General features: G+C 39.3%; 1 protein-coding gene across 3 annotated transcripts in view; it reads left to right on the top strand.

Moving 5' to 3' along the window:
- Window positions 1–12285, top strand: part of NPHP1 (nephrocystin 1) — a 57681-nt gene extending 45396 nt beyond the window's left edge. For 2 of the 3 annotated variants that reach the window (XM_007476571.3, XM_007476570.2), the window contains exons 17-20: window positions 1337–1449; window positions 3307–3380; window positions 6803–6847; window positions 9982–12285. In XM_007476571.3, coding sequence (XP_007476633.1) covers window positions 1337–1449; window positions 3307–3380; window positions 6803–6847; window positions 9982–10254 — 505 coding nt within the window. In that variant the 3' untranslated portion in view covers window positions 10255–12285. Of the gene's footprint in view, window positions 1–1336; window positions 1450–3306; window positions 3381–6802; window positions 6848–7484; window positions 9941–9981 lie in introns of those variants that run through there. The other variant, XM_016425287.2, reaches the window with a different exon arrangement.
- Window positions 12286–26048: the final 13763 nt, after the last annotated feature.

Raw genomic sequence — 26048 nt, 5'->3', positions numbered from 1 at the left:
TCAATATGCATTTAGAGGAATATAAAATTATTTAGAAAGTTTTCTCTGTGATTAGCCAGTGTGACAAGGAAATCACTTTAAAAGACTGATATATATTAATTTAAGATTGCCAAGGAATTCAGCTATGTAATTCCTTAATGAAAACTCAAGTCAGCAGTCAACCTTTTATGGAGTTTAATTACAAACAGGAGGAAGAAAAGTATTAGAGAGAGAGAGAGAGAGAGAGAGAGAGAAGGGAATAGGGCTTAAATACCCCCTCTGTTTAGGCTGGGCCAAAAGGCCCAAGCCCTTAGATAGCTGGGGCAAAGAAAAGAGATCAGTCCCTATCACTCACGTGACCAAAATGGAGAAACAGTCTCAGGGGCCTCCACCTCCAGCTTCCTTCAGAGCAAGCTCCTCAGAGCACAACCTCTCAGAGCAAAACTTCTCCAACCTCCCTAGTCCTCAGGCCCCCGCTATCTTTAAGGAAACCATCCAAGTTCCCTCCCCTCAGTTCTCACATCTACCAATCACTGTCGATGTCTCCCCTATGCCAATGGTGGCTCTAGCTTAACCCAGGACCGCCCAGAGGTCTGTGGCTTTGCACATGTCTGTTGAAGGTCATATTCTCAAATAATTAAATCTTGATCCTTTGCTGCAGCCCTTCCTAAATCCTGTTACCCTGAGCAGGGTGGAGATTGGAAGTTCCAAGACCTGGTTCTGTCATTCCAAGTATCTCTATTGTATCAATTCTAAAATCAATCATGAAGCAAAGAACTTCCTGTTCTATGCTTAAGCATAGGTCAAAGCCCTTTCCATTGTTCAGCAAAAGGTTTCTGTCCTAAAGTAATCTTAAGTAGGGAGGAGAAAGACCCTCCCATGCCAAGGGGGTTCACATTCCAATAGACTATCAGTAGGAAATTTTTCAAGTATGAAATTTCCCAATGGTGAAATTTCCAACATTTGTAAGTCTAAGAAATTTTAAGGTTTACACCAGTTGCATGATGGGATTTTCCTTTAAGTTAATTGCTATAATTGTTGCATAATGAAGCAGTGCTTTAGAGATACTTATTAGAGTAAATGTAAGCTCATTACAAACACTTTGGGCTAATTTATATATTTTTAAACCCTTTCCTTTCATCTTAGAATCAATACTTTATTTTGGTTCTAAGGCAGAAGAGCAGTAAGGGCTAGTCAATGGGGGTGAAGTGACTTGACCAGGGTCACATCTCTAGGAAGTATCAGAAGCCAGGTTTGAACCCAGGACATCCTGTCTTTAGGTCTGGCTCTCTGAGCACTGAGCAACCCAGCCACCCCTGATTTGTATTTTTGTAATTTTTTTTCTCTTTTTTAATAGTCTACTACCAGAAACATTAATAGGAAATATGTGCTACATTCACTTGTTGGTATTCTATCGAGAAATCCTTGGTGATGTGCTCCTGAAAGACAGGAAAAGCATGCAAAATGCTGGTAAGGTTTTTTTTTTTCCCATGTCCTTAATTTCCCCTCTATTAGCAAATGCTTCCTTGGGAGAAGCTGTTCTGTGTCTGTAAACGACTGTCACAGGCAGCTGCTTCTCTCACTCTCCTCCTGCCTATTGCCATGTAAAGGTGGGGCCTTGAACGATCCTCCCTGAGAAAAGCTTCTGTCAGCAGGGCTAAGAGGCTTGGCATCAGGCCACTCCCTCGACAGGAGTTACTCCAAGACCCATCGTATGGGTGCCGCTCGGCTCTGGTCTCAGCCTGCCCCGGCTCCCGGGCACGGGCTCTCCCCCAGCCACAGGCCCCAAAGGGCTCCAGCCTCTTTGTAGAGTGTCTCCTCCGCTTTCTTTGTTTCGGTTTTTTTTGCTTTACATATACACCTTCTGAGCAGGAAATGAATCTCTATTTTATATAAACCTTGAGACTTTAAAAAATTTAAACCTTTACCTTCCATCTTAGAAGTACTGCTGAGTATTGATTCTAAGGCAGAAGAGGGGCAAGGGCCAGGCAATGGGGACTGAGTGACTTGCCCAGGATCACCCCACTAGGAAGGGTCTGAGGCCAGATTTGACTCCAGGCCTGACTCTATCCACTGGGTGGCCCAGCTGCCCCTGTATGGTGCTTAAAAAAAGTCATCCCATTTAAACAAAGTGTCCAAAGTGGAACACCTGTGGCAACAATATTTATTGCAGTGGTAAGTCTGAGCATTAGCGGAGCTTTTCTTTAATGTTAGCCATGTTTGGGGTCTGTCCACAAGTTCCTAAGCAGGCCTGGCCGCTCCTTGGGCATACTGCCCCGATAAATAGAAAGAAGGCAGGACCCAAGAGGAGGGGCAGGGGGACACACAGGGAGAAGGCAGGCTGTTTAGTTCTAGGCTTTCGGACGGATTAGAGAGACTAGGAAAGCTTCATGGATGAAGAGTTTCTTTAGCAAGGTTAAGGATGTTACATTTTCCCAGGCGTAGGGAGAGGCTGTTCATAACTTTGAGCCTTGTTTGAGCTTGCACATAATTCAGCCCAATCAGATTCTCTCCATCAAGGGGCTGATACTGGTCAGCAACAGCCAGAGCACTGTTTTGTATTTCTCGAGTGCACCTAGCATGGAATATTGTTTAGCACCATTCATCTTTGTGTCCTCTACACAAAGCAGACCCTTACTGAGTGCCTGTCACACGAACGAAGGAAGCAAGCAGAGGTGGTTAGAGAGTACTTTGCTATTCTATTTTCAGTAAAATTCTTGCCTAGCCATTTCTTTGCAGAGGCCTTGATATTCCATTCCATTCCGTTCTGTCTTGAGGTAGCTAAACTTTTACGTTTCAGTCATTTTTAGTTGTGCCCTATTTTTCATGACCCCATTCAGGATTTTCATGGCAGAGATCCTGGACTGGTTTGCCATTTCCTTCTCCAGCTCATTTTCCGATGAGGAAATGGAGGCAAACAAGGTTGTTAAGTGACTTGTTCAGGGTCATACAACTAGTAATCTGAGGCTAGATTTGAATTTAGGAAGATAAGTCTTCCCGACTCTAGGCCAGGCACTCTATCCACTGCACCACCTAATTCCCCAACACTAAATTTTACATGATTTTAAAAGTAACTAATACATTATAACAGATTGCTGGTCCTCAGGCAGCCTTGATATTTCTAGATACCCACAAATCCTTCTCACTAAAATTCTGGGTCTTTAATTGGTAATATTAATATGGTAATCTTACTAATCTAGATTGACATTCTTATACCAACTCTTTTTACACATCTAATCAATAATAAATGTTTTAAAATAAATATTGTAATAAAATATATTTTAATGAAAGTTCCAAGAAATCATTTTCTTTTCTTTTCTATTTTAGATTTAATTAGTAGTCCAGTACTGGCAACCTTTCCTAAACTCATGGAGCAACCTGACTTGATGGATGCCCTTAGGGTATGTCATATCATATGCAACAGAATCTTAACCTACTAGACCTAATTAAATAGACTTGATTTATTTTCTCACTTAATTTTTTGTTTTTCTTATTGGACAATTGGTAATTTTTCAATTTTGCTTGATCAAATTGACATAAGATGAGTGATTGATAAGAATGCAATGACTGTAGGAAATGGTAGAAGAGAGTTAGAACATACATACAAACATACTGGACCTGTGATTTCATTGATATAGGAAATTCTTTCTACCAATTCAGGTCAGCAACTTCTCCACAATGTATACTCTTAGACACTTAGAGGTTAAATGACTTGGTAGGGTCCCAAAGCCAGTGTATGTCAAAGGTGAGACCTGACCTTGGCTCCTCTTGACTTCTAGTCCATCTTTCTCCCCACTGGGTTTGGATCAATATCTCACACCCTACACCAAGATAAACTCAGAATTGGTGAATGACCTGAATATAAAGAAGGAAACTATAAGCAAATAAAAAATACCAATAGGTATGTGTAGACATATTTTTACGCCCACATGGCTACATTCACACACAGTGGGTCAGGTCAATAGCTTCATATAGCATGGAAACAAAGACTTCTCGGTGGGGGGGGAAAGGGGGAGAGAGGGGGGGGGCGAGAGAGAGAGAGAGAGAGAAATAGAGAGAGAGAGAGAGAGAGAGAGAGAGAGAGAGAGAGAGAGAAGAGAGAGAGAGAGAGAGAGAGAGAGAGAATGTTGAAGGAAGGGAGACAGAGAGGGAGAGGGAAGGAGAAGGGAGAGAGGTTGGGAGGGAGGGAGGATGGGGCAGAGAGGGAGAAAAGCCAGTGAATCTTGACACCAGCCAGAGAAGAATATACATGGTATTATTTCCTTCTATAAAAGGAAATAGATGAACTAGATAATCCCCCAAATCCTATCCAATTACAAACTTTACTTGATCTACTGAGTACATATTCCTACATGGGCATAAACACATTCACTTTCAAATTATTAGGTGAAAGAAGTAGCCTATTACATTAATCTATACTTCTGAAATACTTTAAAGATCTATCTTCTTATTCATGTAGGCACTCTCTCACTATGGATTTCTTGTAAGCATAGATACATACATACATACACACATGTATGGAAATATTCTACCAATGCAGGTCAGTATTATATATGTGTATATATGTGTACAAAATACACTTATATACATATCTGTACACACATACATGTGATACACAAAATATATAGATTCCCTTCAGTGGGAAGTACTACATACTCAAGAAAAAGCTGAAAAATGTAACAATGACTTTAATTGCCCCTCTTCTGGAAAACTTACACTAATGGAACATCGCTCAAACTATTTAGTATTCAAGCTAATAAAAAATTGTAGTCATAATCATTGTAACATATAGCATTTTATGTCTAAAAAATGCTTTACACCCATTATTTCATTGATCTCTACAACAACCCTGGGAGTTACGTCGTATTTCCCCATTTTACAGATGATCATACTGAGACATGGAAAGATTAGGCAACTTGTCCTTGTTCTCATAGCTAGTAAGGGTCAGAGCCAGAATTCAAGCCCATTTTCATGGATTGCCAGTTCAGTGCTCTTTTCAGTATGTAATGCTGCCCCACTTCATAGACCACATTCTTTATAATGACATTTTCCAAGTAATTTGTAAAAAGCAGAAATGCCCCCTACACTCTAATAGTAGCAACATGAATAGTATCTAACATTTATAGCATGCTTTGTTTGCAAAGTTCTTTATATGTATTAGTATTCAATTTAGGCTTGGGGCATCTGGCCATCTGCTCTCCCAATAATCCCAAGTGACTTGCCCATCCTGCACAACAGATGATAATCAAAGCAACACCAGAACCACAGGAAAGGGTGTTGACCGAGTCAAATGCTGCAGCAAGGCCAAGAAGGATGAGGCCTGAGAAGAGGCTGTTAGTAAGTTCAGCTATTCAAAGATGACCCGCAACTTTAGAGAGAGCAGTTTCGGTTGAATGGCGAGAGTGGAAGCCACCTTGCAGAGGACGTAGGAGAGTAAGAGGAAAGCAATTGGAAATAGAGATGGGCTTCTTAAGGAACGCCCAAGAAAAAGGAGGAGGACTATAGGAGGATATGTGGTAGGGATGGTGGTGTCTAGTGAGGGGGTTTGGGTGTGTTTTATAGATAAAGGAGATTTGAGCATGTGGGTAGGAAGTAGGGAAGGCATCAGCGTCTTAAAGTGAAGATAATGGAGGGGGCTGTTGCCTGGGGAATGATCTTGGGAAAACTGGAGGAACAGCATCCGGGGTGTACTAGAAGGGCTGGCCTTAGCGTGGAGAAGAGCAAAGGGAGGGGCCTAGTTGTCAAGCTCCCTGGCGCCAGGTCATTTATCAGGCAAGCATGCACAGGCCTGGGCTGACTCATAAGTACTTCCCTTTCAGGATTTTGACTGACCCCAGATCTTGGCGGTGGGTTGTGTCAAACACCCCTCCCACCCCACCATCTTCATCATATAACATGCTGCAATTTGGGGAGTCTTCCTAATCCTTTGAGAATTTAAGAAACACTTTGGTCTGCTTCTAATCTCTTCCTCCAGTCTCTCCCCACTGCAGTTGGTCCTACAGTCATTCTACAAAGTCATCTTCCTAAAGTGCAGGTCTGATCATGTCACACCCCCCCTCCCCCACCTACTCAGTAAACCCCAGGGTGGCTCCCTCGTATCTCCAGGATCAAATAGAAAGGGCTCCACTTGACTTTTCAGGCTCTTCATAGCCCAGCCTCTCCCGACCTTCCCATCCTCCTAAGCTTTACCACCGTCTCTCTCGACCGGCTTTCTTGGCGTACCGCCTTGATAGCTCTCCAGTTCCCATCTCCCTCCGCCTGGAATGCTTTCCTCACCTCTGCTTCTTGGCTCCCCTGGTGTCTTCAGACCTCACCTTCTGCAAGAAGGCTGCCTTTCCCAGGCATCTCTCCCCCTCCTCCATGCTACCAAGGTCTTCCTGCTGAGATCAGTCCAGCTAGTCTCTCACTACCTTGTTGTGCACATGTATTATTTCTGCCATTCCATCTTAAGCTTCGTCCTCTTCTCTGTAACTCCACCCCTTAGCACAGTGCATAGCACCTAAATACTTAATAAATGCTTGTTGACTGACTGATTGACTGGCTGACTGGTTTGGGGAGCTACCCTAGTCCCTTCAAGAAATTTGGGATGTTTTCATCAGCAGTTCATTAAGTGAATTGTTAAAGTAGATTATTTTCCCAGCTGGATTAATGCATCCATTTTATGTTGATTCTTCATAGCTTTAGTTTCAAAGGGTGACATTTTCTAACCTTCTCCCCAGATTGATGGTGCATCAGTCCTGACCCCGGAAACCTCTATTCACAGACTGTACTTGCACGTGTTTAAATACTCAGACTAACATAAACCTCTCTATTTAATTTTTAGACTGCATGGGCTGAAAAAGAAAGTACTTTAAAAAGATCTGAAAAGGTAATTTTTTTCTCTAATAAAACTTATCTGTTTTTGCATTGTTAGACTAAAGTAGATGTGGCCATAGCATGTCCTAACAAGATTAAACTATTTTAGATGACTACAAATAAGCATTTTAGAAGGGTGTGGATTTTCCATTCCTATTGAAGGAATTCATTTTTCCCAATAAAACATTTCATTAAAATGTTCATTTTAGATCTACTTTACTATCTTGAGAGGAAGTTTCCAATATAGACCCTCTGATTGGCTGCCAGACTCGGTCTTATCTTTAAAAACCTTCTAACTGTGGGTACAAAAACAATAGGGAAGGGAAAAGAACAGAAACTGGGCTAAACTGAATCTTACTGAAAAGTTCTTGGCTGAGGGTGGTGAAGTCATTGCCATGTTGAAAGAAATCAGTATTATTTACTGACTAATGGCTTGTCCACACTCGAAGGCTGCACTACAGAAAAGGTAGAGAATGAGAAGCCACAGTTTTTTAAAATTTGAAAACACAAATATTGAGTCCAAATCAGACGGACCTGTATTAATTACAACTTGTAATTCTATATACTCTGTTTATGTCTTATGGAATTGACAGATTCAATATATTTGTGATTCTTTTTTTTCTTTTTTAAACCTTTTCCTTCTATTTTAGATTCTAAGATAGCAGAGTGGTAAGGGCTAGACAATTTGGGTTAAGAGACTTGCCCCAGGTCACACAGCTATGAAATGTCTGAAGCCAGACCTGAACCCAGGACTTCCCAACTCCAGGCCTGGCACTGTGCTACCTAGCTGCCCCTCTATTTAGGATTCTTCATTGGTCCAGGTGCTGTGTTCAAAGCCAGGCCTGTGCCCAAGGGAGGTGGGTAGCCATGTGTAGTGGCTATTGAAGTCATCACATCCTGTGCTCCATCCACCTGAAATTGCCACCTGAGTCACTCCTTGGACATGCTGAATAGTTTAGTACTTTATAGCACCTGCGACGTCATTGTGAGGGAGCCGCCTGGGCCTTCATACTTGAATGGGGGTTTCCATGAGTCCTTGTGAACCTTACATTCCCTGACCTTGTGGCAATAAATGCTGACAAATTTGGCTCAGGATCCCTCGGAGGAGGTCCACGTGGGAAGCCTTTCGAGCAGCATCTGAGCTGGTATGTGGGCACCATCCGTTCACGCAGCCTTCTTAGAACCATCTTCCATGGAACATGCACACAGGTAGTCCCTGCATCAGGGCAACACAGGCTACACCGACCAAGGCTCGCGGCTTCTCCAGACAAGGCATTGGTCTTGGGCATGTGTAGCAGAAATTAAATGCTCCTGTTAAAGGGTTAGTGGATTTGTCATCTGAGAAGAGTCATATATTACACTGTTCTTAGCCATTAAAATAATTTAACACTAATTTGTTTGATTTAATTCCTTTAGAATATTAAATCTTAAATGTACTACAGCTTCTTAAAAAAAAAAACCCTTATCTTCTATTTTAGGATTATTACTATGGATTAAGGCAGAAGAGCAATAAGGAATAGGCAATAGGGGTTAAGTGACTTGCCCAGGGTCACACAGATAGGAAGAATCTGAGGCCATATTTGAACTCAGGACCTCCCATCTCCAGGTCTGGCTTTCCATCCACTGAGCCTCCCAGCTTCCCCTATACTATAGCTTCTTAACTCATGCCCTTAAATTTTTAAAAAGAAAACATTATGTCTTACAACATGATGATCCTGATTAATAACTTTTCAAAACTTTGGAAAAAATCTTTAGAAAGAAGGTTTCCCCTAAAACTTAAAATTTTAACATTATCAAAGAAGGAATATTTCTATACTCTTACAAAGACTACTAGAAAGAAACAACAATTAAAATACTAAGAAGCTGTCTTAAAGGCATTTTTGTGTGTTCTTTACAATCTTTCCTCCATGAAATGTAAATATTATTTAGTAATTGAACCCATTCATAAAATGACTCTGCCTCTACTCTGGTATCTTCAGCCATATCTCCACATGTTTATGCATGATTGAGAGAAGAGTTTCTTTTGAATTGTTATTTTGATGACATGAAGATTAGAGCCAGAATCTCAGCCTTGCCTTGAGGTTCATCTCACAGCCTCCTAAGATATATTATTTAACTCTTTAGGCTTTTGTTAAATATATTGACAAGTCTTCTTGAAAAGAAACTTGGACTTGGATTGAGTTATTAGCTTTTATGTGTCATGCACCCCTTTGGTAGTCTGGTGAAGCTCATGAATCTCTTCTTAGAATAATGTTTTTAGATGTACAAAATAAAATGTATAGGATTATAAAGAAAATTATCAAAATATAACTATCAAAATATTTTTTCAAATCAAGTTCATAGTCCCATTTAAAACATTCTGACTTTGTGACTATGTGATTAAGCTTAAAATAATTATAAAACTTACGCTTCAAAGCCATAGTCTAAAGTATCAAACTCAAATAGAGATGGTGCCACTAAACCATACATAAGGATCCTGTGGACTTCACTTACTTAGTTTTAAAATGTAATACCCTTCATGTTTTATTATATTTTTATTTATTTTGTAAAATATTTCCCCATTACATTTTTCTTTTTCTTTTTTTTAAACCTGTACTGTCCATTTTGGGATTAATCCTGTGTATTGGGTACAAGGCAGAAGAGTAGCAAGGGCTAGGCAATGGAGGTCAAGTGACTTGCCCAGGGTCACACATTCAACTAGGAAGTGTGTGAGGTCAGATTTGAACCCAGGACCTTCTATCTCTAGGCTTGCCTCTCAATCCATTGAGCCATTTAGCTGCCCCCTACATTTTTTTCCCCTCAATATAGTGTATCAAAGTTAAGGGATTTTCCCAGGCTCACACAATTGAAAAGTATCCAGAAGCCAGATTTGAACCTCAGTCCTTTGGACTCCAGGCTAGTGCTCTATCCACTGTATTACCTACCTGCCCCTCCCAAATACATTTTAATCTGGTTTGGACAACAATTGGGAATGTTGTGGGCCTATTGGCTACACGTTTGGTCTAAAGTATACTGTAATACCACCAAGGGTAGGACAGAGAGTAGGAAACCCTTGGTGGCTAGGGGGCAGGCAGCATAATGATCAAATAAAGTCTCTATGTTTTAGTAAATTCTTAAATAATTATTTGTGTATGTGTGTTTTCCTAGAGAGACAGAGAGTTTCTGAAGTCTATGTTTATCGTAGTCTACCATGATTGTGTGTACCCTCTGTTACATTCCACCCTCCTCCCGCCATTCAGATGGGCAGAAGAAGAAACTGAAGCTACTCGATGGAAAGTAATTAATGACTTCCTCAAGCAAAACCAAGAAAACTCTGGTGCTCTCCATGCTTTACTGTCACCAGAAGGTGTTCATGAACCTTTTGACATTTCAGAGCAAGCCTATGACTTCTTAGGAGAAGCAAGGAAGAGTGGGAAGTAATTGTGATTAGTATTAAGATTCCAGTCCAGTTGATAAGTTGTCTGAAGAAATAAATATAAACTCTTAAGTGGCCATTTGCGCAGAATGATAGGAATCAAATGGTTAATGGCAATTGTGGTCTGTATTTGTACTTTTACAAAATGCTGTATTTTTAATTGTATAATTTATTCTGTTTTTTACTTTACTAATTATCTGTAAAAAAATGAAAGTGTATTTTGTAAGAAATTTTATAAGAAATAGTTATTCAAGTATGTTTTTAAATAAGTATTTTTAAAATAGGAAATATTATGATTCCTCAAATTAAAATTTGTTACTACCTTTTGACCTTGTGATAATACAGTACTAGGCCTATACTCCAAAGAGCTCAAAGGATAAGGAAAAGACCCATAAGGGCAGACTTGAAGGGACACTCATCTGTTGAAGAATGACTGAACAAATTATGGCATATGAATGTAATGAAATATTCTTGTGTGTAAAAAATAATGACAGAGTAGTTTCAGAGAAGCCTGGGAAAACTTATATGAACTGATATAGAGTGAAGTAAGTAGAACCAGGAGAACAATTTGTGAAATAACAACATTGTAAAGAAACAGCTTTGAAAGATTAGAGAACTTTGGTCGATACAAATAACCAGCCATAATTCCAGAGGACTGATGAAGAAAATGCTACCCTTCAACAGACTCAAGATGCAGAAAGACACGTACATTTTTGGATATAGCAAATATAGGCATATGTGTGCTAAGAGTTTTGTTTTTAATTAATTTATTTTTGAATGGAGAATAGGAGGTAAAGAGGCAGTTAGTAAGAATGGTTCAAAGAGAGTAGAGAATTAGCAACAGGGTTGATTTTTTTTTAAGTCATTGAAATATTTTTTTTTTAATGGGAGAAGCAGGAGAAAAACATGGACAAGCCATACAACTTTGAAAGTTATGTGTTAAATTTGTTGCAAGCTGTACATAATAAGTCCTTTCTTGATGTATGGAAGTCCTTTGTTAACTCTTTCTGTTGAACTACCTCTCATTCTTTCTGATACTTAGTATGTCTTTAATAGCCTCAAGGTTCTGGAGAGGTGATCAGAATTTTAAGAACCCTGGATTATGTCTCACAGAGTTGTGAGAAAAGGATAAGAGAAGTTGAACTAAAACCAACAGTTTCTGGGTTTGGGGAAAGCCTGTCTTAAAAGTGATTTGTGGGGGGTAGCTAGGTGGCTCAGTGGATTGAGACAATATATCTTCCTTATCATTTTTGTAATCATAGCCATTTCTGACTTTGAACCATTAGAGAGTACCAAGGACTTGTGATGGCAAGAACTTTCTTTTCCAGTGCACAGATAGGTTAGAACAACAGTTATTTGAGGAGGGAAGCATTAATAACTGAGAGTATCAGGAAGGCTTAGGAAATGGTACCTAAACTTTGAAGGATGCTAAGGATTCTAGGAGGCAGAAGTAAAGAGGAAGTCTGTTCTAGACCTGGGAAAGCCTGAGTAAAGGCACAGAGATGGAAGGTGGAGTGCCAAGTTTGGGGATTAGAAAGGAGGCCAGTTTGATTGGATCATGGGAGAATATAGGAAGGGGATCAATGAGAATTTAGTCTGCAAGTACAGAAGAGGGTCAGACTGTAGAGGACTTTGGAGATATTACCGGAAAATAACTTTCCAGGATATTTCTGGCTCCTAGACAATCTTTTCCTGTTTTGATAGCTAAAAGTTAGCCTTTTTAAGTCAATGAAAGAGTGAGTGTATGTATGTTAACAGTGGTCTCACAGGAGCATGATGCCTGTTGTTAGATTCACACAGTTGAAACTGATTAGCTATCTATATTTAGCTTCCTTTGTTTCAACACTTTTTAGCTTAAGTTTAAATAAAAGTGCTTTCATCATTGTCTTTCTGTTTTCCTCTTCCCTTAAAAAACCATAAGCTTGATGAATGGGGCCAGCCCATTCAAAAAGCTCTTTCTGCAATTCCGAAGAATAAATTGTTATGCTCTCTATTGCATCTTATAATCAATACATTAAATTACCTGTAAGATCACATTTTTCTTCCTTTATTTTTTCATTGTTTCTTGTTTCTTTTTTAAGTGAAATTTTGTTTTTTTTACTCAATTACATGAAAAAAACAATTTTTTACATTCATTTTTTAAAGTTTGTGAGGTTAAAATTTTCTGGATTCTGTATATTAACTTCAGAATTATTAGATAATGAAAATTGGAGTTGGAGAGAAAGGCACATTGTCACATGGCTGGGCCTTGCCAATCTTGAGTTTGCTGTTCTCCTCATGTCTCCCTTCCTTAGTCATGAGAGGCCATACCAGTACAAGTCAAAAGGCCAGAGAGCTGCTTCCTAGCCAAGGACCACCCAAGCTGTCCCACCCTCTTAATTCCAATGCCTTCCCTCTTTTAATTTATTTCCTATCTGTCCTATGCATAGTTCACTCTGCCTATTTTTGCTTTGCGTACTGTTCCATTCTGCCCATGAAGGGCACAGACTGTCTTCCTTGGATCCCCAGCACTTCGCTCAATGCCTAATACCCAGAAGTTGTATAATAAATGCATTTGGATGAATGAATGGATGGATGTATTGAAGCAGCAGAGATATATTTAAATCCAAGTCTTCTGGCCCCAAACCATGTTCTTCCTGTTACACCTCAATATTGCTTTACGATTTATAGTGATCTTTTCTCACAGTAACTCTCTGAGATAAGGACTGCACAGCTGATCATCCCCATTTAATAGATGAAAAAATTGAGGTTCACAGAAGTTGGGACTTATACAAGGTCACACAGCTTATAGTGAAAGTAATTGAGACTCCTATTAAGGACTTTTCATCCTACATCCAATAATCTTAACTCTACACCTCATTTGTTCTCTATAATTTATCACTGAGAAGTGATACTTCCAGTGGGGCAGGATCAGTTATCTATGACTGAAGCGTGGCAAGTTACATGCTCTTCTTGGGTGACTAGGTGGCACCATAATGTACAGAGTGCTTGGCCATTGAGTCAAGAAGACCTGGGCTCAAATCCTTAGCTGTATGACCCTGGGCAAGTCACTTAACCTCTGCCTTAGTTTCCTGAACTGTCAAATGGGGATGATTATAGCATCTACTTCTCAGGGCTATTGTGAGGATTGAATGAGATAACATTTGTAAAAAGCACTTTGCATAGTACCTGGCAGATAGTAGGCTCCACAATAAAGCTTGTTCCTTCCTTTCCTAGAGTAGAGGGCTGGCCTTTCAGTTAGGAAGATCTAGGCTCATGTCTTGTCTTTGTTAAATAATGCTGTGAGACTGTGGACAAGTCATTTTTTACCACTCAGTGCCCCAGCAACACTTTAAGACTATGTTATAGGGGGCAGCTGGGTGGCTCAGTGGATTGAGAGCCAGGCCTAGAGACGGGAGGACCTGGGTTCAAATCTGGCCTCAGACACTTCCCAGCTGGGTGACCCTGGGCAAGTCACTTGACCCCCATTGCCTAGCCCTTACCACTCTTCTGCCTTGGAGCCAATACACAGTATTGACTCCAAGACGGAAGGTAAGGGTTTAAAAAAAAAAAGACTATGTTATAAATGAGTGGCTAACCTGCATCAGTGAGAAGAGTTCCCATACCCAGAGTTCCCTATGGAATTGAAACTTGCACTTAACTCCTGTAATCAAAACAAGTAAAGGAAAAAAATGTTCACTTGTCACCTATCAAGAGAGATTATGGTCAAAGCAGGGAGATGAAGCAGCAATTTAGATTGTAGGATCATTAATTTATGTGTACTCTGTGATTTCTCCAGAGTACCCTTAAAAAAACAACACACAACCCTTCCTATCTTAGAATTAGTGTAAGTATTGGTCCAAGGCAGAAGAGTGGTAAGGGCTAAGGCAATGGGGTTAAGTGACTTGCCCAGGGTCACACAGTTAGGAAGTGTCTGAGGCCAGATTTGAAGTCAGCCCTCTCAACACCAAGCCTGACTCTCTAACCATTAAGCAACCTACCTGCCCCTCTAGTGCCTTTTTATAAATGAGGCAAAACATGACAACATGAAACAAAAATCTATCAGTGCAGTATATAAAAGTACATTTAAGAGGGAGGGTAGTTGAGGGATATGACAGAGAGGTTAGAAAATGGGTAGAATTACTTTTTCCTCTCATTAAAACTTTTTATTGATGCTCTTTGTTTTTATATCATTTTTATTTCAAATGTATCTCTCCCTTTCCCCTATCTAGAGAACCAATGCTTGTAACAAAGAAGAAAAAAAAAGAAATCAGCCAACACTTCTAGCCATGTGACTCTGGGCAAGTCACTTAATTCCAATTGCCTAGTCCTTACCATTCTTCAGCCTTGGAACCAACACTCAGTACTGATTCTAAGACAGAAAGTCAGATTTTTAAAAGAAGAGAGAAAGAGAGACAGAGATAGAATCAGAGTGAGATAGAGAAGAAAGAAAGAGACAGAGAGAGAGAGAGAGAGAGAGAGAGAGAGAGAGAGAGAGAGAGAGAGAGAGAAGGAAGGAAGAAAGAAAAAGGAGAAAATAAGGAAGAGAAAGAAAAGGAAGACAAAGAAAGAAAAAGAAAGAAGAAAAGAAAGAGTGAAGGAGGGAGGGAATTAAGGAGGAAGAAAAGAAAGGCAGCTTAGCAAAGCTAACATTAACTGAGAGTACCATGTTCCACACTCATAGTTCTTTATCTCTTCAAAGTAAACAGAACCAGAACATTATATACAACAGGATTATTGTTTGAAGAATTAACTTGCACATGTCTACCTCCAGAGAAAGACTGACAAATAGAAACAAGAACGACGTTTTATTTTTTAGAACCCCTACCTTCTGATCCCAAGTTTCAGTTCCAAGGCAGAAGAATGATAAGGGCTGGGCAATGGGGGTTAAGTGATTTGCTCAGTGTCACACAGCTGGGAAGTGTCTGAGGCCAGCTTTGCCACCTAGTTCCCCATAGTTTTTATATATACATATATCTTTTTGTCAAATGATGCCTTCCCTAGTGAGGGGAGAAGAAGAAGGGAGAGAGGTACCGGGGGATTTCAATGTAACAAATTAATTTAAAAAAGAAGACAGAGAAGATGTGTTTTCTCACTTTTTTTCCTGAGGCCAGACTTCATGATAGCACTCAAACCCTGCTCCATTTTGCTTTGTTGTTTCTATCATTGCAGTCCCTGTATATAATTTCCTCATTCTGCTTTCTTCACAGCAGTTCAAGAAAAACGTCTTATGCTTCTCTTAATTCTTCATATTCTTGTAGTGCAATAATATTCCATTGCATTTGTGTGCCACAGTTTATTTAGCCATCCCCCCAACTGATAGGCTTCTACTTTGTTTCTAATTCTTTGTTTCTGCCAAAAGTACTGGGATGAGCATTTTGGTGTTGTATATGAGACCTTCCTATCTGTCTTTGCCATCCTCATGACTCATAAATCAGTTTCTTAGCACAATTCCAAATTGCTTTCCACAAGTGGACCAATTCATAACTGAGTGGGATTACTTTAAGAAAGCTTCTTGGAAGAAGTAGGCTTTGGGGTTGCTCACCTTTTTCAACATTCACCTTCTTCATGAGACCCTCCCAGAACAATCCCTCCGAGGTCCAGCCCTTCATTATTTTCAGCAGTGATCCCCACCATCCATCCTTCATTCTTCTTAGTCCAAGACTATTTCAACAAATGAAATTAAATATTTATTGATTACTAATAATACATAAGATCCAATACTATGTGCTGGGGATACAAAGATAAGTCCCTGTGCTCAAGGAATTGATATTCTCCTTGGCATACTGCAAATACACAAATAAATAATTACAAAGCATTTTCTGTATTTTCAAATCTAATAACTGAGGCACTATAATAACCAAAGGGCTCAGGAGGGACCAGCATGAAGGGGAATTAGGAAAAGCGTTCTGTAGAGGGTAGCACTTGAGCTATGCCTTGAAGGAAGCTTGGCATTCCAAGAGGCAGAGGTGAGGAAAATATGCAATCCCACCCATTGAAGGGTGTTTTGTGCAGAGGCCTGAGATGGGAGATGGCATATGGATTAAAGGTATAGCAATAAACCAGTTTGGCCAAGAGTATAAGAACAGAAGTAATATGAAATGCCTGGGGAAGTATTACGGTTCACACTTCAAAGAAAACCAATGATATAATGGAGTGATATCTTGACTTACAAGTGAGTTGGATTTAAGAGAGGCAGCGTCACTCTCTCTTTGAGAGTCATCCAAATCCAGTGGCAAGATATAAATCAAGATGACTGGTGATGGCCAGGATGCAGTAGATGCCCTTGGCACCTTCTGTGTTTAACTAATCTCTAAGTGCTCCACAGCTATTCTCATCTGCCCATTCTTCCAGGGGAAGTCTTCACATGCTTGGAGTAGACATGTCTTTAACTCACTGATGGGTTTGAGGCTGTCTGTTATCCCCAACCTGGTTTGGCCAGCCTACTGAGATGGTTTAGCAGGGTCTGGTTGTTACAGCTTCTTGGAGCCACAAGTGAGAGCTGGGTAAAAGATGGATATCAAAGTTGGATGGACAGCCCTGAAAAGGACTCCGCAAACCCTCACACCAGAGGTGCCAGTCCTCCCAGAATGCTCCACATCCCCAATACACCTGGAAAGGTAGGCAGCATCCAGATTATGAAGTGTTTTAAATGCTAAATTAAGGAATTTGTATTACTGCATGGGACATGGATCCAGCAAAGGAGACTGGCAAGGAGCAGTCAGACTGGTAGAACCAAAACAGAAACTAAGGGAGGAGCTAGTAGAACTGAGGAGAGAGTGATTCTTTCTACATGTTTGTGATGCCACTGTTTGGCGTCAGTTCCCGTCTGGTGGCTTGTTATAACAGCTACTTACTATCTCCCATTAGATTTGAGATTTGAGATTGCTTGAGATAGAAAACCATGTCTAGCACTTTGGGTCCTCACCAAAGCCTCCAGTAGCAGTGTACAAATAGGGGCAGCTAGCCGGCTCAGTGAATAGAGAATAGAGAAGATAGGGGGCAGGGGAGGGGAAAAGATAATGGGTTCTATTGTGGATGTGTTGAGCTGGAGATGTTTATTGGATATCCAATCTGGAATGTCTGAATGGCAGGTGGAGATGTGAGATTGGAGGCCAACAAGAGAGGCTGGGGAAGGATAGGTAGATTTGAGAATAGCTGACAGAGATAGGGTCATTGAATCTATGAGATCACCAAGTTAAGTAGTGTAGGGGGAGAAGATGACCTGGGTCAGAACCCTGAGGGACATCTTTGGAAGGTGTGATCTGAATGAGAATCCAGCAAAGGAAACTGAAAAGGCATGGCCAGGCAGGGAAGAGGAGAACCAGGAAAGTGATGTTCTGAAGACCTAGAGAGAAGAAAATATCAAGGAGAAGTGATCAATAGTGTAGAGGCTGCAGAGAGGTCCAGGAGAATGATGATTGAGAATGGGTCACTGGATCAGGCAACTAAGAAATCACTAATAATTTTGGAGAGAGCGGTTGTAGTGGAATGATAAGGTCAAGAACCAGATTGTAAGGGGTTAAGAAGTGAAGAAAGTGGAGGTACCTGTTATAGATGGCCTTTTTGAGGACTCTGAAGAAGATCTATAAACAGCAGAAGAGATATAGTTATATGATAGCAGGAATGGAAAGATCAATAGGGCTTTTTTCAGGATAGAGGAGACATGGGAAAATTTGTATATAGAAGAGGAGAGATTGAAAATAAATGATAAAGTAGAGATAGCAGAGTGGGGAATCTATTGGAAGAGATAGAATAGATTGTTTGAAAAGGTAGAGGGGTTAACTTTGGTAAGGCCACCTTATCATTTGAGACAGGGGTTAAGGAAGGGATAATGGCAGAAGGTATATGAGTGATATGATATGGGGAAAGTGGGCAAAGTGGGAGATCATGGATGGTCTCAATTTTTTTTTCCATAAAATATGAGGCAAAAAAAAGCAAGATTGTCAACTAACAGAATAAGGGAAGAGAAGCCACTGGAGACTGAGGAGGGAAGAAAAAGTTTGGAAGAAATGCTATAGAGAGACCAGTAAGTTGATAAGGCAAGTATAGTAGTATTATACAGCAGTAGTAAGAACCTAAATATCTATAGTTAATATATTAATATTAAGGTCATAAAGTAGCCCAGCTCTCCTATATGCATCCAGCTCCCCAACCCCCCCCCCAAATCCAACTCAAGAGTAACATAAGTAAGCTCCTCCATTCATTCAAAAACTGAACAAAAAGAAAGCCTGGATCCAGAAGAATTTGAGAGAGAATGCCAGGGAAGCTAATTCAAAGACTGTGTTAAATTTATGGTTGGACTGAATATTTCATTGGTCACCAGGTATTTAATTTCTAAATCCCAAAAATGAACTAATAAAGTAAAATGTAATTTATGGTAGTTTTTTTGTTTGTTTGTTTTTACAATAGAGGGAAGATATTTAGGAAGAGAGAAAAGGGAAGAGAAAGAGAGAGCTCCGGCTTCCTCTGAGCCAGGTAGAAATTCTAAGGCCCCAGCCAGGGGAAAGGAGTCTTAAGACAATGGGCCTTTCCTGGAGGCTCATGCCCCCAGAAAGGGCAAAGAGAAAGGGCAAAGAAGGAAGTCAGCCTTTACACTCACCAAGTTAGTTCAATCAGCAGATTCTTTTATCATTCTCAACTCCAGCAGGCTCCACTCCAAGTGTGTCTCCTTTAAACTCCCAGAAGACCAACCTTCAACAACCAACCTCATTCAAGCCCTTGTCTCTTTCTTTTAAAGACATTTTTTCTTGCATCACTTCCCCTAATTCCACATCTACCAATCACAGCTGACACTCTGTTCTAGGACTGCCCAGAAGGCAGTTAGTCGATTCTAATTACTCACTATCACACACATGAGTCACAGATCTCCCACCTCATGATTAAGTGGGCGATTTACACCCTTGATGATAAGATCTAACATGGGCAGATCTTCCCACTTAAATTCAGGTACTGTGCTTACATTTCTGGGGATTAAATCAACAAATAGACAAGGGAATACAATTTCATCTTCACAATCAAGGAAGAGCTATTAATTGTTACAATCAGGGGAGAGCCAAATCCAATCTTCACACCTGGTAATTAGACTTGAAGTCTTTGAGTTCTGAGAGAAGAGCCATGTTAAGGAAAATATGAGTTAACTAAGAAACATCAATTAAAATAAAGAAGTAGGATGTATTAAAAGAAACTAGATGAAAATATTAACTACAACAAATGGATTATCAAAATAGATGGAAGAAATGAAGCAAGTGATTTTCTTAAAATAAAATTGGAATTATTCCAGTTTTATATATACAGAATGAAAAAGTTAGGAAGAGAATAAATAACCTAGAATAGAAGTGGAAAAATCTTACCTAAGTAATAGACAACTTGAAAAATATAATAGAACAGTTCAAACTATTCAAAATGACAATTCTACCTAAAGTGTCTTACTTATTTAGTGGTGCCCAACTAATAAAACTATCAAAAGCTTTACTATATAGAAAAAAATAATAAAGTTCACCTGGAAGAACAAAAAGTCAAGAATATGAGGGAAAATAATAAAAAAAATTGGGAAAGAAGAGGGCAGAGTAACATATCCCAAACTATATTACAGAGCAATAATCCAATAAAGTCTTTGGAAATAATTCTGGTAAAAAAAATAGACAAGTTGATCAAAGGAACAAATCATGTATGCAAAACTCAGAAGGAAATATGCATAGTACCACAAGTACTTCTAGGACCCCAAGGATAAGAACTAATTTTTTTTTTGTTCAATTCTTTTTCAGTCATATCTGATACTTTGTGATTTTATTTGGGGTTTCTTGGCAAAGTTCCTGGAGTGCATTACCATTTCCTTCTCTAGTTCATTTTGTAAATGAGGAAACTGAGACAAACAGGGTAAAGTGACTTTCCTAGGGTCCCACAGCCCTGAGCCCAAATTTGAACTCAGGAAGATGAGTCTTCCTGACTCTGGACCTGGCATTCTGTCCACTGTGCCAAAACAGCTTGGAAAACTAGAAACTATATCTAAGAGAAAATTAGGTTAAAACTAATTTCTCACAATATGTTACAACAGACTACAAATGTATACCTGATCTACATATGAAAGGTCATTATCATAAGCAAACTGGAAGGGCAAGAAATGAGATGTGTTTCATAACTATAGAGAGGATAGAGTTCTTTTTTTTTTGTGAATCCACTTTATTTAATTTAGAATATTTTTCCATGGTTACATGATTCATATTCTTTCCCTCCCCTTCTCCCTCCTCCCTCCTGGGGCCAACAAGTAATTCCACTGGGTTATACATGTGTAATTGATCAAGACCTATTTCTATATTATTGATATTTTCAATAGAGTGATCATTTAAAGTCAACATCCCCAATCATATCCCCATTGAACTATGTGATCAAGCAAATGTTTTTCTTCTGTTTCTACTCCCACAGTTCGTTCTCTGAATGTGGATCTCATTCTTTCTCATAAGTCCCTCAGAATTGTCCTGGATCACTGCATTGCTGCTAGTAGAGAAGTCCATTACATTGGATTGTACCACAGTGTATCAGTCTCTGTGTACAATGTTTTTCTAGTTCTGCTCCTTTCGCTCTGCATCACTTCCTGGAGGTCGTTCTAGTTCACTTGGAATTCCTCCAGTTCATTATTCCTTTGAGCACAATAGTATTCCTTCACCAATATATACCACAATTTGTTCAGCCATTCCCCAATTGAGGGCCATCCCCTCATTTTCCAATTTTTTGCCATCACAAAGAGCGCAGCTCTGAATATTTTTGTATACATATTTTTCCCTATTATCTCTTTTAGGTACAAATCCAGCAGTGGAATGGCTGGATCAAAGGGCAGGAAGTCTTTTAAAGTCCTTTGGGTATAATGAGGATGGAGTTCTTAATAAAACAAAGGATAGAGCATATCATAAGAAATAAAATGAATAATTTTTATTATATAAACTTTTGTAAAAATTTCAAAAATAATAGTAATGATTGAGGAATCAGAAAGAAAGTAAACTAGGAAAAAATCTTCATAGTAAATTTCTCTGATAAACATCCTCTATCTAAAATGAATAAGGAATTGATACAAATATATAAAAATAAGAGCTATTCCTCAACAGATAAAAGGCTGAAGGATATAAACAGGCAATCCAAGAGGAAATACTATCAATGAAATACTATCAATCTATCAATAATCATGTGGAAAATGCCTTAAATCACAAATAATAAGGAAAATACTAATTAAAATAACTCAAGTTCTACCTCACGTCCATCAAATTGTCAAAAATGTCATTAGAAGAAAAGGACAATTATTGGAAGTACTATGGGAAAACAAGTACATTAACACATTGTTGGTGTATCACTGTTAAATGGTCCAACCATTTTGGAAAGCAATTTGGAACTATGCCACAAAAGTTACTAAACTATGCAATGAATATACCCCCAAGAGATCAAAGAAAGAGAGAAAGGACCATAAGCACCAAAATATTGATAGCAAACGACTTTGTTGTAACAAAGGATCAAAGGGATTTTCTATCAGTTGGGAAACAAATTATAATCTATGGATGTAATGAAATATTATTGCACTGTAAGAAACAAAAATTGGGGATGAATTTAGAGAAACTTGGGAAGACTTATGTGAACTGACGCAGAAGGAAATGAATCATCAGGAAAATGGTATACACAGTGACTATAATGATGGAAATGGAAATTTCAACCCCCACCCCCAACATTTATGTAATCACAAATGACAAAGCTTGGTCCCCAAAAGCAAAGATGAGAAAACGCTCTTCTTTCCTTCTTTGTAGAGATGAGGGCTATTACAGTTTCTGTCAGATTCGGTTAATATTTGGTTAGCTTTGCTAACTGCCTTTCTCTTTTTTTAAAATAATTCTTTTCTGCGGAGGTTGTCTCTCTGGGTACAGAAGAGAAGAAATATATTTTGAAATGGAGGTGAAGTAAAATACATTAATATTTTTTAAAAGAAAATGAAATAGAGATCAAAAGAAGAATGATTTAAGAACCAAGTCAGTAGCTCAAAGAAGGAAATTTCAGGAGCAATGGGTCATAATGACTTGGGATGGTAATAACCACTTCTTAAAAATTTCAGCTCATTCCAAATATACTTAAGTTTAAAGTCAATGAATCATGAACCCCTATATGGAACATGATGCTCATTTGTAAGGATTTAATTAAGGTGGGAAATTCCAGACTAGCTTCCTCTGGCCTGCCTGGGTTTATGTTTTATGACATGAAAGAAATATGATTGCATCCAAATCTCAGTGTGATGTCATTGTAGTGCCTTTTTCTCAGATTTCCATCTACAACAAAGTGGAACTACAGGCTTGATTTCAAGAGAGAACACCACTGTTCTCTTAGCCACTGAAATAAGCATAGATGCTCCACAGGGTCTCATTTTGCAAACCCTTGTGTTTAAGGGGTCAAAGCTAAACTCCCTTTCCCAGGAGACTAATCCTGAAAAGCTGGCTGATGGAATTCAGAGCTGCAGAACTTCCTCAGCTCAAGCTATAGATAAATCAAGATCAGTTCCCTATAATTGTAATTATTCTGTGTTATAGAGACAATGACATTTTGAACTTTCTGAGTCTTTCATCTAGAGATGTCAAATCATTCTTATGAGCATTAGTTAATTCTCACACCACTTATTACAGTCTCATAAATACTTCACAGAAGAGTAAATTGTCATCCAAAGTACCCAGGTAACTTTTCCAGGGTCTCACAGAGGATTACTGGATTTAGGAGTAGAATTGTGAACTCCTGTCCTGGGGTTCAGATGAGGTAGTCAGTTTGAGTCTTGAGATTGGGTTAATGAGGCACAGCCAGAAAGAACAATGGATAGAGTGGCAGGTCTGGAGCCCAGAGGATATGGGTTCAAATCTGGCTTCAGGCATGTCCTAGTTGTGTGACTCTGGGCAAGTCACTTAAGATTACCTAACCTTTGTGAGTCTTCAGTCTTAGAATTGATCCTAAGATAGAAGGTAAAGGTTTGAAAAAATAAAAGATTGAATTTGAATTAATGCATTGTGGGTCTGAGATTGTAGTCAAGCATTTCTAGAATGTTTTTTGTAACTCTGTTATAATGCCTTGACCACAAGTAGTTTCATAAATGTTTGTTGGTTGAGTTGATTAGAATAGGAATTAAAGAAATGGCATCCAAATTTTGCAACCTGAAATTCAGATCAATTACCCTGTGTACCAGGAATTACACTAAGCACTGAAGATACAAAGGCAAAAACAAAGCAACTTCTTCCCTCAAAAAATATCCACATCTGTGGCAAAAAGAATTGGAAACTAAGGAGAAGTCTCTCAATTGGGGGATGACTGAACAAATTGGGATATATGATTGTGATGGAATATGATTGTGCTATAAGGAATGATGAACAAGATAATTTCAAAAACAACTGGAAAGACCTATGTGAACTGATACAGAGTGAAATAAACAGAACCTGGGGATCATTATACTCAGTAACTGAAATATTGTGGGGTGATCAAATGTAGTAGACCTTGTTACTAACAGCAATACCATACTCCAGGACAATTCTGAGGGACTTATGAAAAAGAATGCTATCCACATCCAGAGAAAGGTCTGTTGGGGTAGAAATGCAGATGAAAACTTATGATTTATCACCTGTTTGTTTGGGTTAATGATTTGGGGTTTTGGTTCTATAAGATTATTTACTTATAAAAATGAATAATATGGAACTATATTTTGTATGATAATACATGTATAACCCAGATCGGATTACTTGTCAGCTCTGGGAGGGGGTGGGGAGGAAGGGAGGAAGACCATAGGGATCATATGACTTTGAAAAATTTATGTGGAAATTTGTTGTTAAAATAAAAAATTGGGTGGTAGCTGGGTGGCTCAGTGGATTGAGAGCCAGCCTAGAGATAGGAGGTCCTGGGTTCAAATGTGGCTTCAGATACTTCCTAGCTGTGTGAACCTGGACAAGTCACTTAACCCCCATTGCCTAGCCCTTACCACTCTTCTGCCTTAGAACCAACACACAGTATTGATTTTAAGATGGAAGGTAAGGATTTAAAGTAATCTATATCCTTAGGACTTATTCTATCTCTTTTATGTACTGTCTCTCCCAACTACAGTGTGAGGCGCTTGAGAGCAAAGACCTTGATTATACTTCTTATCTTATTAGCCCTTACAACAGCATTTGACACATTTTGTTGTTATTTAGTCATTTTCAGCCACTCTTCATGACCCCTTTTGGGGTTTTCCTGGCCAAGAAAATTGGCATGGTTTGTCATGTCCTTCTCCAGGTCATTTTTACAGATGAGGAAATGGAGGCAAACAGGGTTAAATAACTTGCCCAGGGTCACAAAGCTGGTAAGTGTCTGAGGTTGGATTTGAATCCAGGTCTTCATGACTCCAGTCCCAATACGCTATCCACCAAGCCACCTAATTGCCCATACATAGTAAATCCTTAATAAGTATGCTTTCATTCATTCATTCTGCTGGGGGGATACCATACTGTACAGATAAACAAATACAACAGAAGAGAAAGACTTGAACAAGTGGGGAGACCAGAAAGGTTTCCTGGAGAAAGTGATGACTGAGCTGAGCCTTGAAGGAAGGGGACAATACTAAGAGAGAGACGAGGGAAGAGAGTGGGTTTCAGGCATGGGAATGACCTGTGCAAAGGAACGAAGGCAGCAGATTGAAGGTTGAGTTTAAGGAACGAGAGACAGTTCAGCTTTACAGTCATGTAGTTTGGGAAGGGAATAATGTGAACTAAGACTGGAAAGGTGATTGGAGCCAGGCTAAAGTTTGTTTTTGGTATAATAGGGAGATGCTGAAAGCTGTGAGTTAAGAGGTGTGACATGGACAGATCCCTGTCTTAGAAACATCTATTAGTCGCTTCTTTGGAAGATGAATGGGAGAACAATGGAGAGAGTGGAAGCAGTGAGATCCATTAAAACACTACAATGGGACTGTTGGGTGACTCAGTGGATAGAGAGCCTGGAGAAGGAGATTCTGGGTTCAAATCTAACCTCAGACACTTCCTAGCTGTATGATCCTGGGCAAGTCACTTAACCCCCATTGCCTAGCCCTTACCACTCTTCTGCTTTGGAACCAATACAGAGTATTGATTCCAAGATGGAAGGTAAGAGTTTAAAAAAAGGAAATGGGAAAGTTTGGAAGAAAAGTAAATTGACCAGAGAATTCAAGTCCCTTCAATTTAGTAGACATTTATTAAGCACCTACTGGGTGAGTTCTGCTTTTGGGAATGTTAAGTTTAAGATAATTTTGGGATGTCTCAATGGACATTTCCAGCAGAAGTTGCATATAGGAGATTAGAGTTCAAGGGGTAGATTTGGGCTGGTTATAGAAATCTAGGAGTTATATGTGTGGAATTAGTAAAATACATAAGGTAAATTCAGGTCTGAGAAAAAAAATGTTTAATATCTTTATAGAAATCACTGAATTCCAGTTTCTAGGGTGGTCCTGATTTCCATTTTCATATCCTATCTCATGGAGCAGCTAGGTGACACCGTGCCAGGCCTGAAATCAGGAAAATCTGAGTTAAAAATCTGGTCTCAGACATTTACTAGCTGTGTGACCCTGAGGAAGTTACTCAATCCTATTTGCCTCAGTTTCCTCATCTGTCAAATGAGCTGGAAAAGCACATGTCAAACCATTTCAGGATCTTTGCCAAGAAAACCCCAAATAGGGTCATGAACAGTCAGACACAACTAAACAATCCTTGGTCATGCTATTTCTCTTTGCCCATAAAATAGGGTTACTTCAAATAGTGAGGCAGAGTTGCACCAAAGTCTCTGGCCTCTTTCTTCCAGAATCATT

Source organism: Monodelphis domestica, chromosome 1 (assembly GCF_027887165.1).
Source record: "Monodelphis domestica isolate mMonDom1 chromosome 1, mMonDom1.pri, whole genome shotgun sequence".
Lineage (NCBI taxonomy): Eukaryota > Metazoa > Chordata > Mammalia > Didelphimorphia > Didelphidae > Monodelphis > Monodelphis domestica.
Note: the sequence above shows the minus strand (reverse complement) of the source record. Positions and strands in the feature narration are given on the sequence as shown.